Raw genomic sequence first — 15,485 nt, 5'->3', positions numbered from 1 at the left:
TAAAAAACTAAAAATAGAACTACCATATGACCCTACAATCCCAGGCATATATACTGGGCACATACCCTGAGAAAACCATAATTCAAAAAGTGTCACACAATGTTCATTGCAGCACTATTTACAATAGCCAGGACATGGAAGCAACCTAAGTGTCCACTGACAGATGAATGGATAAAGAAGATGTGGCACATATATACAATGGAATATTAGCCATAAAAATAAATGAAATTGAGTTATTTGTAGTGAGGTGGATGGACCTAGAGTCTGTCATACAGAGAGAAGTAAGTCAGAAAGAGACAAACAAATACCATATGCTAACACATATATATATGGCATCTAGAAAAAAAATGGTTCTGATGAACCTAGGGGCAGGACAGGAATAAAGACACAGATGTAGAGAGTGAACTTGAGGGCATGGGGAGGGGGAAGGGTAAGCTGGGATGAAGTGAGAGAGTGGCATGGACATATATATACTACCAAATGTAAAATAGATAGCTAGTGGGAAGTAGCTGCATGGCAAAGGGAGATCAGCTCGGTGCTCTGTGACCACCTAGAGGGGTGGGATAAGGAGGGTGGGAAGGAGACATAAGAGGGAGGGGATATGGGGATATACGTATGCATATAGCTGATTCACTTTGTTATACAGCAGAAACTACACAACACTGTAAAGCAATTATACTCCAATAAAGATGTTAAAAAAAAGTGGGGTATCCTATTCCAAATCCATAAAGTAAAATTGCCTTTAGAGAAATGCAGAAAACGTAACTTTGAGGTGCTTAGTGAACATTACTTGCCCATGAGCAGCCAGCTCTTACTACAATTTATCATCCTTTGCTCTTATAAAATACTTAGATGTACTTTTAACTTACAGCAGTATCCAATTATTTGTATTTCTGGAAAAGCTATTATAGCATGAAAGACAATTTTCAAAGCCAAGAACATGAAATACACACAGTTCAGTTTAAATGGAGATGGCCCTTTTTCTTCATCTCTGTGGATAAATAAATATATAAATATGGGGAGGAAATAGACTGGCCATAAGGGGGAGAAAGGAAAAGCCATTTGGGGAAATTGCTGGGAACAATATGTCACTAAAAAAAAAGTTTTAATAATTCACAAAACTTCTTTTCAGAATCTGAACATCTCTCATGATTTTAATATACCTTCTCAGTTAATTCAGACAGGTCCCCAAGTTTAATTGTGCCTTTATCAGCCTTTCTAAGCGTGATTATTTTAAAAATCATTAAAATATATCTGGCTTGTGAAATCTTACAGAAATTAAAAAAGGATGGAAATCAAGTGAAAATGTATTGGAAACAGACTAGAATAACTGACAGAGGACACCTAGTGGTGGTCAAGAGTAGTGCCATATTCTTCTGTAGCACAAGCTTTGTGTCTCACAATTAATTACACAAGAGAACTTCACTACGAGACATTGTCAGGTGCCTGCTCTCTATGTCACTTTCAACTGGGCCACAGGTGCCACAAACAGAGAAGCCAACTAAGAAAAAAGATATTACTTGATTTCCATATGAGAACTTGTCCCAAACTTTTATATATCAACTGATAGATAGCAAAACTGTACTATAAACATTAAACTTGCCAAGAGACTAGAGCTCAATTTTTCCCATCACTAGAAGAAATGATAATACGTGACACGACAGAGTGTTATAAAATGCTACAATGGCAACCATATTGCAATGTAAATGCATCAAATCAGTATATTGTATACCTTAAGCTTACATATTACACTTCAATTATATCTAAATATGTACATACATACATACAATTTTTAAATGTGCAGTCTGGCTAGGAAGTTGTGTAACCTGTGATCACACAGTAGGAAGTCCTATAATAAACAAACAAAACTTGCCTCTTTTTAAGAGCTAGATTAATGTCAACTATTTTTAAATGACAAATGCACTCAGTAATTTCATAAAACAATGCTATCATTGTCATTATACGTTATCATTGTGCCTATTACGAACCAATCATTGTGCGAGGTACTGGGAATATAGAATGAGTGGACACAGCCCAGGTTCTAGAAGGCAGAAGAAATAGACATGTAAAAAGAAAGGTGATACGAAGTTTTAGGGTTCCTGAAACAGAAGAATGTACGGTGAAAACACAGAGGAAGGGGCCATCGGTTTTAGTTGTTGGGGAAATGAAGTCAGCAACTGCTTCAGCAGAGGACGTAAGACTTCTGGTTGTTATCCTAGCACCATGTATTGCATGGTCAGCCTCGCTGGACACCTCTTCTGGTGATGGAACAGGGAAGAAGGGATGTATTGTTACTCCTAGTTCTGGCTGCTTTAGCCTTGCTGTCTGACCATGGAGACTTGTCATTAAGTTTCCTAGGCCTTCTTAAAACTAATTTAGCAAATTTTTATGCTATTCCAAATGCATAGGAAAACTAGATTAAAATATTTTTTAAGCCCATATATTTGGAAGTGGAAAAAATGGGAGTCTGGGATCCAGACAAACAGGGATCTTGCCCCATCTCTGCCAGTAACAGTCATGAGTTTTGGTGAAATTGTTGAAACTCACTCTCAGTTTTCTTTTCTATCAAATGAGGGTTTGGGACATGGTACTGCCTCAAGTCCCTTTTCTAATTCTAAGCATCAAATCTCTCTCTCTCTCTCTCTCTTTCTCTCTCTCACATACACACACACACACACACACACACACACGCACACAATCTAACCCATCTGTAATAATTTTCAAATATTCCCACAAATCCTTTTTCAGTCCTCCTCTGAAAAGGTAGAGCCAAATTCTTCTCCCCTTGAGTGTGGGCCAGACTTAGTGACTAACTTCTAACAAGTAGAATGTGGTGGGAGTGACAGTGACTGATTTCCCAGATTAGGTCATAAAAGGCATTGTAGCTTTTGCCTGGCCCTCTCTTAGATTACTCATTCTGGGGGAAGCCAACTGCGTGTCATGAAAACACTGAAGCAGGCCTCTGAAAGGCCCATATGGCAAGAAACTGAGGCATCCAGCCAACAGCCATCTGAGTGAGCCGTCTTGGAAGATCCGCTCTCCCCAGTCAAGCACTGAGATGACTACAGCCTCATTAGAGACCCTGAACCAGAGCCATCCAGCTAAGCTGCACCAGAATTCTTGACCCACAGAAACTTTGAAATAATAAACATTGTTATTTTAAACCTTGAAAGTTTGTGGTAATTAGCAGTAGATTACTAATACTCCATCTCCCAAGCCATCTCTTTCTTGGCTCAGAACTTCTGGCATTCAAACCTCAGTGGACAATAATGTAGATGCAGAATTATTGTTTTCTCTTTAAAGGTCTGAGCATTTATTTTTCTACCTCCATCCCTGCCACAAGATGATAATCTTAATACTCACTCTCTCCCTCTAGGTCTTTCTTTCTCCAACAGTGTTATTGCTAAAAGGCCCAGTTGCCGTTTGTAGTTTGTATAGCTCTTTTAATTAGTATATTCAGTCTTCACAGTTTAAGAAAGCAAATTTGGACAATTATAGAGCATCATCTCCTCGCAATTTCTTTAGCTCTTTTCTGCCATTTCATTCAAGGTGCACACTCTCCTCCAAGCCAGGATAAACTCTCATCCTTCCCTAGAGGCTTTCACTTACTGCAACTCCTGGTCAGCAGGCCTAACTCAAGAATTCAGAACATAAGGCAAAAGGCTCAGGTTATTTTTCACATTTTTTACATGGACACAGGGATTCTTTTCAACATACCAGGACATATAGTCTCCCAAGGTAATTATAAACACTACATTATTTTAATGACCCCAGATTGCAAGGTAAAAATGGGGCAGTGGAAAGAATATCAACTATGTAACCAATGGTCCTATGATTGAATCACAACCCTGCTGTTTACTTGCTCTCTGACTGCAAACAATTTATTAAACTGCTCTGAGCTTAGATTTCTTTACCAAGAAAATGAGAGCACTGATAGCTGCTTCACAGAATGGTTATAAGAATTTAGGAATATATGGAATGTGAAAAGTCCTTTATAAAGTATTACACACATTGCAGTTGTTATTTTCTTATTATGTTGAGCCACCCATGACACATACAAATCACTTAAAAGTTGGTCAGATTCCAAGATCTCAGAGACTTGTAACATCGCCAAATTTATTTCTGCTTTCAATACAATGGAAGTGCAGAATGGCATATGAAAGGAAGCCAGAAAGTTGGATTTCAGGGTGCCATCACCCAGCTGGCATAACCATGGCCAAGTTGCTCAAATGGGGTAAATGAGTTAGGGAATTTTAAGATATCTTCTTGGATGCTAGTAAGTATTAAATAATACTCGTGGTCTGATGAAGAAGGAAGAATTTTAAAAGTAAGAAAAATAATTAGCATATTTTTACCTACTGTGTTAAGAGAAAATTTTTACTTTGCATTCATTTCATTTGAAACAGTAAGCATGAAAATGTTCTTATCTGTTTTGATAAATCACCAGATGGTGTCTAAGGATACATTTTCTTTGTAGTTTAATGCAATTGAAATGAGTTTGCTAGTCACCTCTTGAAACCTACAGCGCTTTAAAATCAATCACTTAGAATATGAAGATCCTAGTGAAGCTGTTAAACTCTATGACTTTTAAATGTTAAAATCACCAAGGCACCTTTAATTCTACTGGTAATGACATATACAACCTTTTATACTGGATATTAAGTATTCATATTAAATCATAATAAATATTCATGCTGAACCATAAGCCACCTGATATTGCAAATGGTCGTTTATGTTGTCATTTATGTAGCACTGTCAGATCTGATAGGCTAATGCTTATAACTTATTAAGCAATATGTCACAAGAAAATGCCCAGTTCCACACTATTTCCATATTGGTATCAATGGATGTTGCCAGGGCATGGTGGAGTATAAATTATTTTTCAATTTAAACATGAGGCTATCACAACAAAATGCCCATGGCTAAGAAAGTCATTAGCATTCACTATAGAACAAGATTGTCACACGTAATACACACACACACACACAAGTAGAATATTTGGTATTATAGACAATAAAGAAATAAAAAGGGCTTCCCTGGTGGCGCAGTGGTTGAGAATCTGCCTGCCAGTGCAGGGGACACGGGTTCGAGCCCTGGTCTGGGAAGATCCCACATGCCGCGGAGCAACTGGGCCCGTGAGCCACAACTGCTGAGCCTGCGCGTCTGGAGCCTGTGCTCCGCAACAAGAGAGGCCGCGACAGTGAAAGGCCTGCGCACCGTGATGAAGAGTGGTCCCCGCTTGCCACAACTGGAGAAAGCCCTTGCACAGAAACGAAGACCCAGCACAGCCAAAAATAAATAAATAAATAAATAAATTTATTAAAAAAATAAAAATAAAAAGAAGTAAACATCAAAGCAGAAGGGCCTCTGATTTATAGCAAGCACAGTGGGGATGAGTGGAAGTCTTGCAATGAGATGCATAGGGAAAGGTTAGCTCTTTATAAGAAGCCAAATACCTTCCCTTTATCTACAAGGGAGCACAGTTCAAAGCCAGGTCAGCCAGGGAAACTTGGAACTTAAGGGAATTAGAAAACGGATCTTTTGGAAAATGCTATTGCTTCCAATGGATGACTACGTGACTAATAAAAATGGAAGGTCTCACTAATTTTATTTAACTGTTAATCACCAGATGTTGCCAGCCATATGGAAAGAAATGTAATGTTTTCAGAGCTGTGATGTATGTGTGGTATGGGGGAGGGATGAGGGATGGGATGTGTGTTTGTGATGGTGTGTGTGTTTGTGTGTGTGTGTGTGTGTTTGTGTAAGTACCATACAAACAGATATTTAGATGCTCCTAAAAATTATTTGTTTTATCAGGTCTTTTAGTTCAACAGTAAGGAAAGAAGCACTGATATTTGTGGTAATGTCACCTTAACACCATATGATATTTTTTACTTTATATTTCCACAGGTACTATTTTATCTGGTTTTTACAACAATGCACTTACTTTATTACAGAAGAAACTCAGGTCCAGAGAACACAGAGTCGCAAAGTTTGTAAGTGGCAAGACCAGGACTTGAATCCAGGAGATCCACACTCTCCACCAAAGTCTACAAGAAAATGTGGAGAAAAGGCATAAGACTGAAGCAGTTTCCCTGGTGCCTTAGAAAACTATGGTCAGTTATTTCTTACCACCTCTCATTTAAATTATTCAGATCCTTAATCTTGTTCCCCTGTTGTGACAACAGTGAAGATGTGGCTCCTTCATTCACTCAACAAAAATTTCTGCTATCTACTGTATGTCTAGAAATGTGGTAGGTACTGCAAATATGTCTCTGAATAAAACTCCATGCCTGGTTTGGGGTTCCATTTGCTTACAATCTACTAAAGGAGAGAGTCAAATACTTTTGGCATTACTACCCCAGAGGGTGTTCAGAATTCCTCCATCATCTCTTCCCAAAGATGCACCAGGAGCCCAGGCAATACTCTAGAGGGTTTGGGTAGCATGGGGATAAACAGTCTGTGATGTGCTGGATTTAAAACTCAAAGTTTACATGTAGGTTCATATTCACATTCTCTCATTTTCTTCATCCTCACCTCACTTTTTTTTTTTCTTCTTTCTCTTTTACTCTTCCCAAATATTAATCAACACCACTATTCTACCTCATCTGACTAAAGTGAGTACATGTTCAGTGATCAGGGCTTTAGAAGATGAAGTCCCCACCAACAGTGAAGCTTCCTCTTTAGGGAGGCCTCTAGTGGTGATACCTGCAACTGCAAGGAATTTGACAGTGTTTCTTGCAGAATAAGTCAAGGTCTCATACTGATGAGGCTTGAGATTCCTTGCTAAGTCTGAATCTGGATTGTTTAGGAATGCCAAACTGTAGGGACAGCTGCATGTATGGGTGAAGTTCCGGAGAGTACACAGAAATCTCAACTTATAATCTCAATAAGAAAGAGTCCAATATGTTTATTAACAATAACCCAATCTGATTTCATCTGTCAATCCTCACCTGGCCAGGCTGGTTTGAAATTTAACCTCAGTTATTTTAGTGTAATGACCCTCATGGTTTTATCATTAGCAAGGCATTCTGGAGACCCTTCTAATTATAAAGCATCTATGCTAGTTACCATGGAAATTTCCATTGTACCACTGTCTCCCAAATTCTGCAAGTCTACTGCTCTCATTCCTGTGTAGAGCAAATGACTCTTTGGGAAATCACACAGCCATTCCTCTCTCTACCACCTACATGCGGGTCCCAAAAAGGAGCAAGGCATGTATGTCTGCCATTCAAGAAGCCCAGAGGTTTCACCATCTCCCCATCTCAGAGAATAACTCTTTTCCTGAAGGAGATTCTTATTCCTCCAAGGTTCTCTTGCTCGCCTTCAGAGAAGACCTACCACAATCTCCTCAGAGGGATTAGACTACAAAAAAAAAGCCAAGATATGATATGTCTTGCATTTTTGCATGTAAACTGTTTTCTACCATGCCACAAACCTCCCATTGGCCAAAGAAGCTTAGAGTCTGACAGCCGTTTGAAGGCAGAGGATGGGAATAAGGAAATATAAGGAAAAATATGAATTACTATGCCAAAAATTACTTTACCTCACTAGTCTTAGCAAAGATAGAGTTGGACAGTCAGAGTTTTGCACTTCAAGATGCTAGTGTGTCATGGCCTTGATGGGCTATAAACTGCATGGAGTGAGCAGATCTGGTTTTGATTGGGGAAAGCAGTCCCCCTCAAAGGTCACAAGCAGATTTTAGGCTGGTGGTGGTGCTGGTTGTTGGAGGGTGAAAGTTTCCTTGCCCCAGACCAAAGTGTTTTCCCTTCATATTTTGGTTTCATCTAGAGCTGAGATTCAAGTCCAAGTTCAGAGGGTCACTCAGGCCATTTCATGGCAAAACAGGTAGCCCCAGGGAGATGTAAGCTGACATCATGATGAGAGAAGTTATTAGGACCTGGGAGATTAAGAAGCTGGGAAAAGCAAAGGTTCTGGGAAGAGTCCATGGCATAAGTCATTGCATTTCCTATGACATCTGAGGGTTCAGGCCTAGGATGTCAACAGACACAAGGATAAGAAGCCTTAGGATTCATCTGGAATTAGAAAAATAATAAGAAAAGAACATGAATTGGCAATTTCAAGGCAAAATAAAGTCCAAAATCTTGGCTTTTGTTCCCACTTCTTCCCACCAGTGTGCAGGCTATGCCCTAAATAGAGCCTACACATTTAAGCCCTAAAGAGAAAATTAACCTCAGGGAAACCTAGAGATTGGAGTAAACACCACAATAAATACCTGAATTTTTCCACGAGGTAGTAGTGTTTGGATGCTGCTTTAAGAGAAGGCCATTTGTATGAGAGTGGACTTTCAAACTCCTGCCCTATGTAGGTACATCATTAATGGGAGGTTTGTTCAAATAACATTTAAGTTTACAGATGGTAGACTCCAAAGAGATGGCAAGGATTGAATGATAGCCTAATGAAGCTAAAACAACAAAGCTCTGTCTTTTTTTTTTTTCTCTCAGCTCCCTTTCCGTTTCCCAATTTCCTTCAAATAATAAGAGTAGCTGGCGGTGATGATACAGTGGTGAGCATAGCTGCCTTCCAAATAATATGGGTAAGGTTAATGTATTAGATTGCCAGAGTAGCCATAACAAAATACTACAAACTGGGGGCTTAAACAACAAAAATTTATTTTCTCAGATTTCTGGGGGCTAGAAGTCCAAGATCAAGATGCCATCAGGGCTGGTTTCTGATGAGGCCAGTTTTCCTGACATGTAAATGGCCATCTTCTCTCTGGGTCCTCACATGTTCTCTGCGCATGTGTGGAGAGAGAGAAAGCAATCTCTGATGTCTCTTCCTTTTCTTATAAAGACATCAGTGCTATCAGATTTGGGCCCCATCCTTATGACCCCAATTAACCTTAATTACCTTTCTAAAATCCTTATCTCCAAATATAGTCATATTGGGGATTAGTCCCATAGGGGATGAATTCTGGGGGAGTGGACACAATTCAGTTCCAAACATTGAACACGCATTTTTATTAAAATGTTTTTAGACTTTGGGAGCATCACTTCAGCTCTGAAAATGCTATTTTCTGAAGGAAGCAGTGGTTAAGAAGTAAGCTACAAAGAAAAATCTGGTTCTGAGTTGTATGGTAACCTGTTTACCCTGCAGAATTTTAGATATAAGATACATGAAAGATTTAAAATTAGACTTAATCACCATTGGAAGTGATTAAGAAGGTCCACCAATTCAAGAGGAAGGTGACCCAGTGTAGATGCTAAAGAAGGAACCAAACCACACATGTGACCCTTTGGGTGGGCTGAGAAGAATAAGAGGAAATGAAGGAAGTAAGACTATTTTGTACATATTTTAAAATTCTAATTTCTGAGTGGGTCAGGAGCCATACAAGTCATTTGAAGGACTTCCATTCTGTGGGAGCAAGTATTTGGTTATAATATGAAGGGGGTCTGGTGTGATTGTGTGCAGGGTGTCAGCAAATTTGAGGCTTTGAATTATTTGAGCAATGGTAATATATAGCATAAGTGTTGAGAGCTCGGGCTTAGGAGCCAGACTGCTTGCTTGGATTCAAATCTTGCTCTCTACTCAACAGCTTGTGTAAGATACTCAAACTCGGTGCCCCTCAGATTCTTTATCTATAAAATGGGGACCATAGTAATAACTACTTCATAAGCTTGAGGCAAAAATTCCATGAGTTACAACATGTAAAATTCCTGGACTTCTCTCTAGCAATATTAACTGTTCAATGAATTTTAACTTCTATTACTGGTTGAATATCATGTGAGGAGACAACATCCATAATGGTGATGTGAGCAGCTCTGCAGAACCTTTTCACTACAAAACAACCATAACTGCTGGAAATTACTTTTTAAAATACCATTAAAGTGTCTCTAAATTATCCTACAGGCATATAGCAAATGAAGAAACATTCATTTAATAAAATCTATTGAATGTTGGTAAGAATGACCAGAGTGTGTAACATTTGAACCATAACCCCTTTCTCCATCCCTCCAACAAGTAGAATGGAAACTCCACTTTGCATGAATGTGGCCAAGAAGATGGGGATTCCTCTACCCAACTCTCAGTCCAGGGCTACAGTATCTCTCAAAGAGGGTCAGGCTGAACAAGACTTCACTAAAATAATCTAGCCAAATCACTAAAATATTAAACAAGCAAACAACAACAAAAAGCCTCAGAATGGAGGGATCAGTTTCCAGAAATGTTATGATATATTATCTAAAAAGTCCAGTTTACAACAAAAATTAAAAGACATTCTAAGAAACAGAGAAGTGTGATCTATGAGCAGGAAAAAAAGCAGGCAACAGAATCTGCCTTTGACAGGGTCCAGATGTTCAGCTTAGCAAACAAAGACTTCAAGAAGCTACTATTAATATGTTCAAAGAACAAAGGGAACCATGCTTCAATAAGTAAACAAAGGTATGATGACAATATCTGATTAAATAGAGAACATCAATAAAGAGACAGAAATTATATATATATATTTAAATTATATATATTTATATATGTGTATAAATAAATAAATATACAAACATACATATTATATGAAAAGTATATAACCAAACTGAAAAATTTATCAGAGTTGCCCAGTAGTAGATTTGAGCTGGCAGAGGAAAGAACTGACAAACTTGAAGAACCATCTCAAGAAGAGAGGAAAAAAGAATGAAAAAAATTAACAGACTCATAGAATGAGAGGGCAGTATCAAATGTACCAACATTTGTGTAATGAGAGTATCAGAGGAGAGGAGAAAGTGACAAGAGCTAAAAAATATTTTGAAGAAATGATGGCTGAAAAATTACCAAGTTTGATGAAAAACATGAACCTACACGTCCAAGAAGCTCAATAACCATATACAAGAGATCCACATCCAGACAGATCACAGTGGTAATGTTGAAAAGCAAAGAGAAAGAAGAATCCTGAAAGCAGTAGGGGAAACAGACTCATCACACACAAGGGAGCCCTAATAAGCAAAAAGCTAACTTTACCTGTGAAACAATGGAAGCTGAAAAGCAGTGGGATATCATATTCCAAGGGCTGAAAGGAAAAACTAAAAAATAAAACTATCCACCAAGTATCTTATATCTAGCAAAACTAACATTCAAAAATGAAGGCAAAATAAAGTCATTCCCATGAAAACAAAAACTGAGAGAACTTGTTGCTAGTGGACTCACTCTACAAGAAGTACTAAAGAAATTGTTCAGGCTGAAAGCAAGTGGAACCAGAGATAAATTCATATCCACATATAAAAAACAAAGAACACCAATAAGGTAATGATGTAATTATAAAACACAGTATAATTGTATATTTCTTTTCCTTTCTTCCATTAGCTGATTTCAAAAGCAATTGTGTAAAACAATATGTATATAATTATGTCATGGAACAATAACATCTAGAAATATATTTGACAATAACATCATAAAGAATGTGTGGGAACAAAGCTACGTTGACAGGAAATGTAACCAAATGGTAACTTGAATCCATAGGAACAAATGAAGAGAACAAGAAATGGTAGGGAAAAAAAAAAAAAGGTAACATAACAAACTATAAATATATTTTTGCTGTCCTTTCCTCTCTCAACTTCTTTAAAAGGCATAGAATTAATAAAGTAACAATTATAAGAAGGTATTGTTGGATCTGTAGCATATATAAATGTAATATATGCAATAATAATGGCACAAAAAAGGAAGAGGGAATAGAGCTATAAAGAGGTAAAATTTCTGTATCTCACTGGAATTAACTTGGTATAAGTTTGAAGTAGATTCTGATAAGTTAGGAGGCATATCATAAGCCCTAGAACAACCGCTAAGAAAACAACTCAATAAATTTTGAAATATAATTAAAGGAATTAAGGTGTTACACTAGAAAATATTCACTTAACACAAAAGAAAACAGTGAAGTAGAAACAGTGGAACCAAAAAGACATAAGACATATAGAAAACAAAAGGTAAAATAGATGTAAATTCAACTATGTCAATAATAACATTCAGTATGAACATATTAGACAATCCAATCAAAAGGTTGAGATCATCAGGCTGGATAAAAGAGCAAGATACAGCTATATGCTGTCTATAAGGAAAACACTTGTAAGTCAAAGATACAAATAGGCTGAAAGTGAAAGGATGGAAAAAGATTCAACCAACAATCAAATCAAACTGGAAGATATATACCAATACTTGACAACATAGACTTTAAAATTTTAAAAAGTTACTACAGATAAAGAAAGACATTTTATAATGATAAAGGGGTCAAATAATTAGGAAGATAGAGCAATTGGAAATACATATATATATATATATATATATATATACACATACAAACACAGAGAGCCAAAATATATGAAGCAAAAGCTGACAGAATTAAAGATGTACACAATCTATAGCTGGAGACTTTAATAACAGATAGAATAACGAAGCAGAAGATGAATAAAGAAATAGATGACTTGAACAACACTATAAACCACTAGACCTAACAGACATCTATAAAACCCTCCACCCAGCAACAACAGAATATCATTCTTTTCAAGTGCATGCTGAATATTCTCTAGGAGAGACCTCATGTTAGGCCATAAAACAAGCTTCAATAAATTTAAAAAGTATTGAAAACATACAAAAGTATTGAAAACATACAAAAGTATTGAAAACATGTTCTCTGATCAGCATGGAATGAATTTAGAAATCAATTGCTAAAGAATTTTGGAGAATTCACAACTACATGGAAGTTAAACAACATACTCCTAAACAACCAATAGGTCAAAGTAGAAATCACAAGATAAACTAGAAAGTAATTTGAGATGAATAAAAATTAACTCACAAAATGAAAAAGGAAGAAAGATCACAAATCAGTATACTTGCATTCCACCTTAAGACACTGGGAAAAGGAGAACAAATTACGGGCCTCCCTCTGTACAGTCCTCCCTCTGATTAAAGGTTACGTTTAGTCTAAATTCTTAGAAAGGTACAGACCACCAAAAAATGACTCAAGAACTTTTTTTAAATTTATAAGATCTATAATGTGTTAAAAGATTGAATCAGTAATAATACTTCCCCCCCAAATAAGCTCAGCTCCAGATGATTTCACTGATAAATTCTACCAAATATTTAAAGAAAAATTCTTTGCAAACTCTTCCAAACAACAGAAGAGGGAACACTTCCCTCATTCCATGATGCCAGTATTACCCTGATACAAATGCCAATACCAACACCAAAGGCACTACAAGAGAAGAAAATTACAGACTAATATCTCTTATGAATATAGACACAAAAATATTCAACTGGATACTAGCAAACTAAACCCAGCAACATATAAAAAGGATTATATAACCATGAACCAGTGGAATTTATCCAACGTTGGTTTAATATACCGAAATCAATTAATATACCATACCAATAGAATAAAGGATAAAAACCATGTGGTCATTTCAATAGACACGGCAAAAGCATCTGACAAAATTCAACATCCCTCCATGATAAAAATAATCAACAAACTTGGAATAAAAGGAAACTTCCTCAACCTAAAGAACTCTCTCCAGTGCCTGGGATGAGCCAGGGTCAGCAGTAACATCAGGGTGGGGATGCAGACAGGGCATTTGTGGTCACTGGTCCCCCTTTTTCTCCTTCAGGGTGTTGTACAACTCTACCACCAGCACCACTATGACAATGTATGAGATTGATCATGGAGGCATCCGGGGGTCCCTTGGCCCAATTTCAGGAAGTGACCTGCTGATAGGACCGCTCTCACTAGCCAGCATGGAATTTATTTGCTGGTATCACACAAGACTGGGCCGCCAGAAAGATGCTAATGTGTCCACACCGAGTGAGTCTCGCTCATAGCACACACTGGACAAGTCCAGGGCTCTGAGCTACCGAAGGTCCACCATGACCTTTGGGCATGAGCCATCTGTGTGGGCCACGGGTTATCCCTCACCCTTCCATATTTCAACTGTTACTGACTTCAGGTTCCCTCTTTGGTTTACAGAACCCAAGGAACGTGGCAGTAGATTTCCTTTACCCTAAGTGCCCTGCACTGCTGGAATCCAGGGCAGCTGTCCCATCTTCTCTGCAGGCTTCATGCTACATATCAGGCAGTCCTCCAGGTGTGACTGCACATCTCTTCTATGAAGCGTTTCAGACGTCTGCCTCACAATGCAACCAACCTTCTGATCTATGTCCTCTCTTGCCTGTCATCTATGCAGTAACATTGTGCGACAGTATCCCCAGTCAGTCTCAAGCTACACCACAAAAAGGACAAACATTTCTAGTGTAAATGAGACAGCTCTCGCTCAATCCAGAGACCCGCTGCCTATGTTCCCCACTGATGACACAATGGGGAAGGCAGAGTTGCAATCAACATTTAGAGAGACTACAATCTAGGAATATTGTTATTACTATTCACAGAGTTGTAGAGAAGACATGGTTCTACATTTATGCTATAAAATTCTGAACAGTAATTTTAACAAGATCAGGAAACAAATTATTATTCACACTTTTCCAGATACCCTGGGTAGAACTTGCATGTGTGACTATCAGCAATGAAACACAGCAGCAACCTTTGAGAGAGTCATTGAAAGACAGCATTCGCCAGCAGCTCTGCAGTGAGACAAAACTTCCCCAGATTTCTCCAATCTTCCTGTGAAGAAAGTTAGCCTCCTGAGATATTTTCATAGGCCATGAGAATTAGATCCGTAGCAGTCTGTCTAGTTAATTGTTCTGATACAGCTTATTAGAGGTGCCCCAGGGTCACAGGAAGACTGAAGGCTATCTCCCTAAGTATTTAGATTTCAAGGAGGAATGAAGCCCAGGAACTTGGAGATATTCTTAGGCTGGAAAAGCAGAGACACAAAGAGATTTTATTTACACACCCAAGTTTGAAGTTATAATTTGGCCTCATGACTTTTCCAAGGAGGAGGACAGTTTCTTCCTTCCCCTTTCTAAGCAGAGAAGTATTATATTTTTCCTGATCTCTCACCTATGGTGTGTCCAGCTTCTTATGTAGGACATTTGATCTGGCCCCCATTGTGTCACCCTAAGAGTAAGCACTGGGGCTAGGGACCAGAGACTTCTTCACTTGTACCACAAATGCCCCTGAAAATAGAGTGCCAGGGAAATGATAAGGAGAAAAGCAATGCAGTGAGGAGGATAAGCATTGCAGTGAGAGGATTACAACTTTAAACAAAGTACGCGGGGAGTTAACATCTGAGTGAAGACCTGAAGGAGGTGAGAGGCCCAGGAGTTCCTACAGCTGAGGGAAAAACACTCCAAACTCAGGGAAAATGAGAGCAAGTGCTCTGAAGCTGGGCATATCTGGCGTTCCTTGAGGAAAGCAAGGAGATCAGTGTGGCTGGCAAAGAAAAGAAGGAAGAGTAGAATGGTAGGAGAAGGGATCAGAAAGGTACCTGGGACCAGACCTCCTAGGGCCTGTAGGCCACCCTACTCAGCTTCAGAAGGAATAGTATTGACTATTTATGGAAGTCGTAAGTAATACTGAGGATTCTTTCCGTCAAATT

The 15,485-nt window shown here is 38.3% G+C and overlaps 1 protein-coding gene across 25 annotated transcripts in view; it reads right to left on the bottom strand.

Moving 5' to 3' along the window:
• LOC309628591 (uncharacterized protein) overlaps window positions 1-15,485 on the bottom strand; it is a 299,876-nt gene that overhangs the window by 175,604 nt on the left and 108,787 nt on the right. For 16 of the 25 annotated variants that reach the window (XR_014244552.1, XR_014244553.1, XR_014244554.1 and 13 more), the window contains one exon: window positions 5,948-6,050. The exons of 1 other annotated variant lie outside the window; for it this stretch is intronic. Coding sequence is in view for 6 of the 24 variants with exons in the window: in XM_082391811.1 (XP_082247937.1) it covers window positions 5,948-6,050 (103 nt within the window). In the remaining 18 variants the exon portion in view is untranslated. Of the gene's footprint in view, window positions 1-5,947; window positions 6,051-10,968; window positions 11,018-15,485 lie in introns of all 25 variants that reach the window. 8 more of the 25 variants (XR_014244556.1, XR_014244557.1, XR_014244558.1 and 5 more) reach the window with 1 other exon arrangement.

Source organism: Balaenoptera borealis, assembly GCF_965194805.1.
Source record: "Balaenoptera borealis genome assembly, chromosome: 4".
NCBI lineage: Eukaryota > Metazoa > Chordata > Mammalia > Artiodactyla > Balaenopteridae > Balaenoptera > Balaenoptera borealis.
The sequence above is the reverse complement of the archived record's forward strand: the minus strand, read 5'-3'. Positions and strand labels throughout refer to the sequence as shown.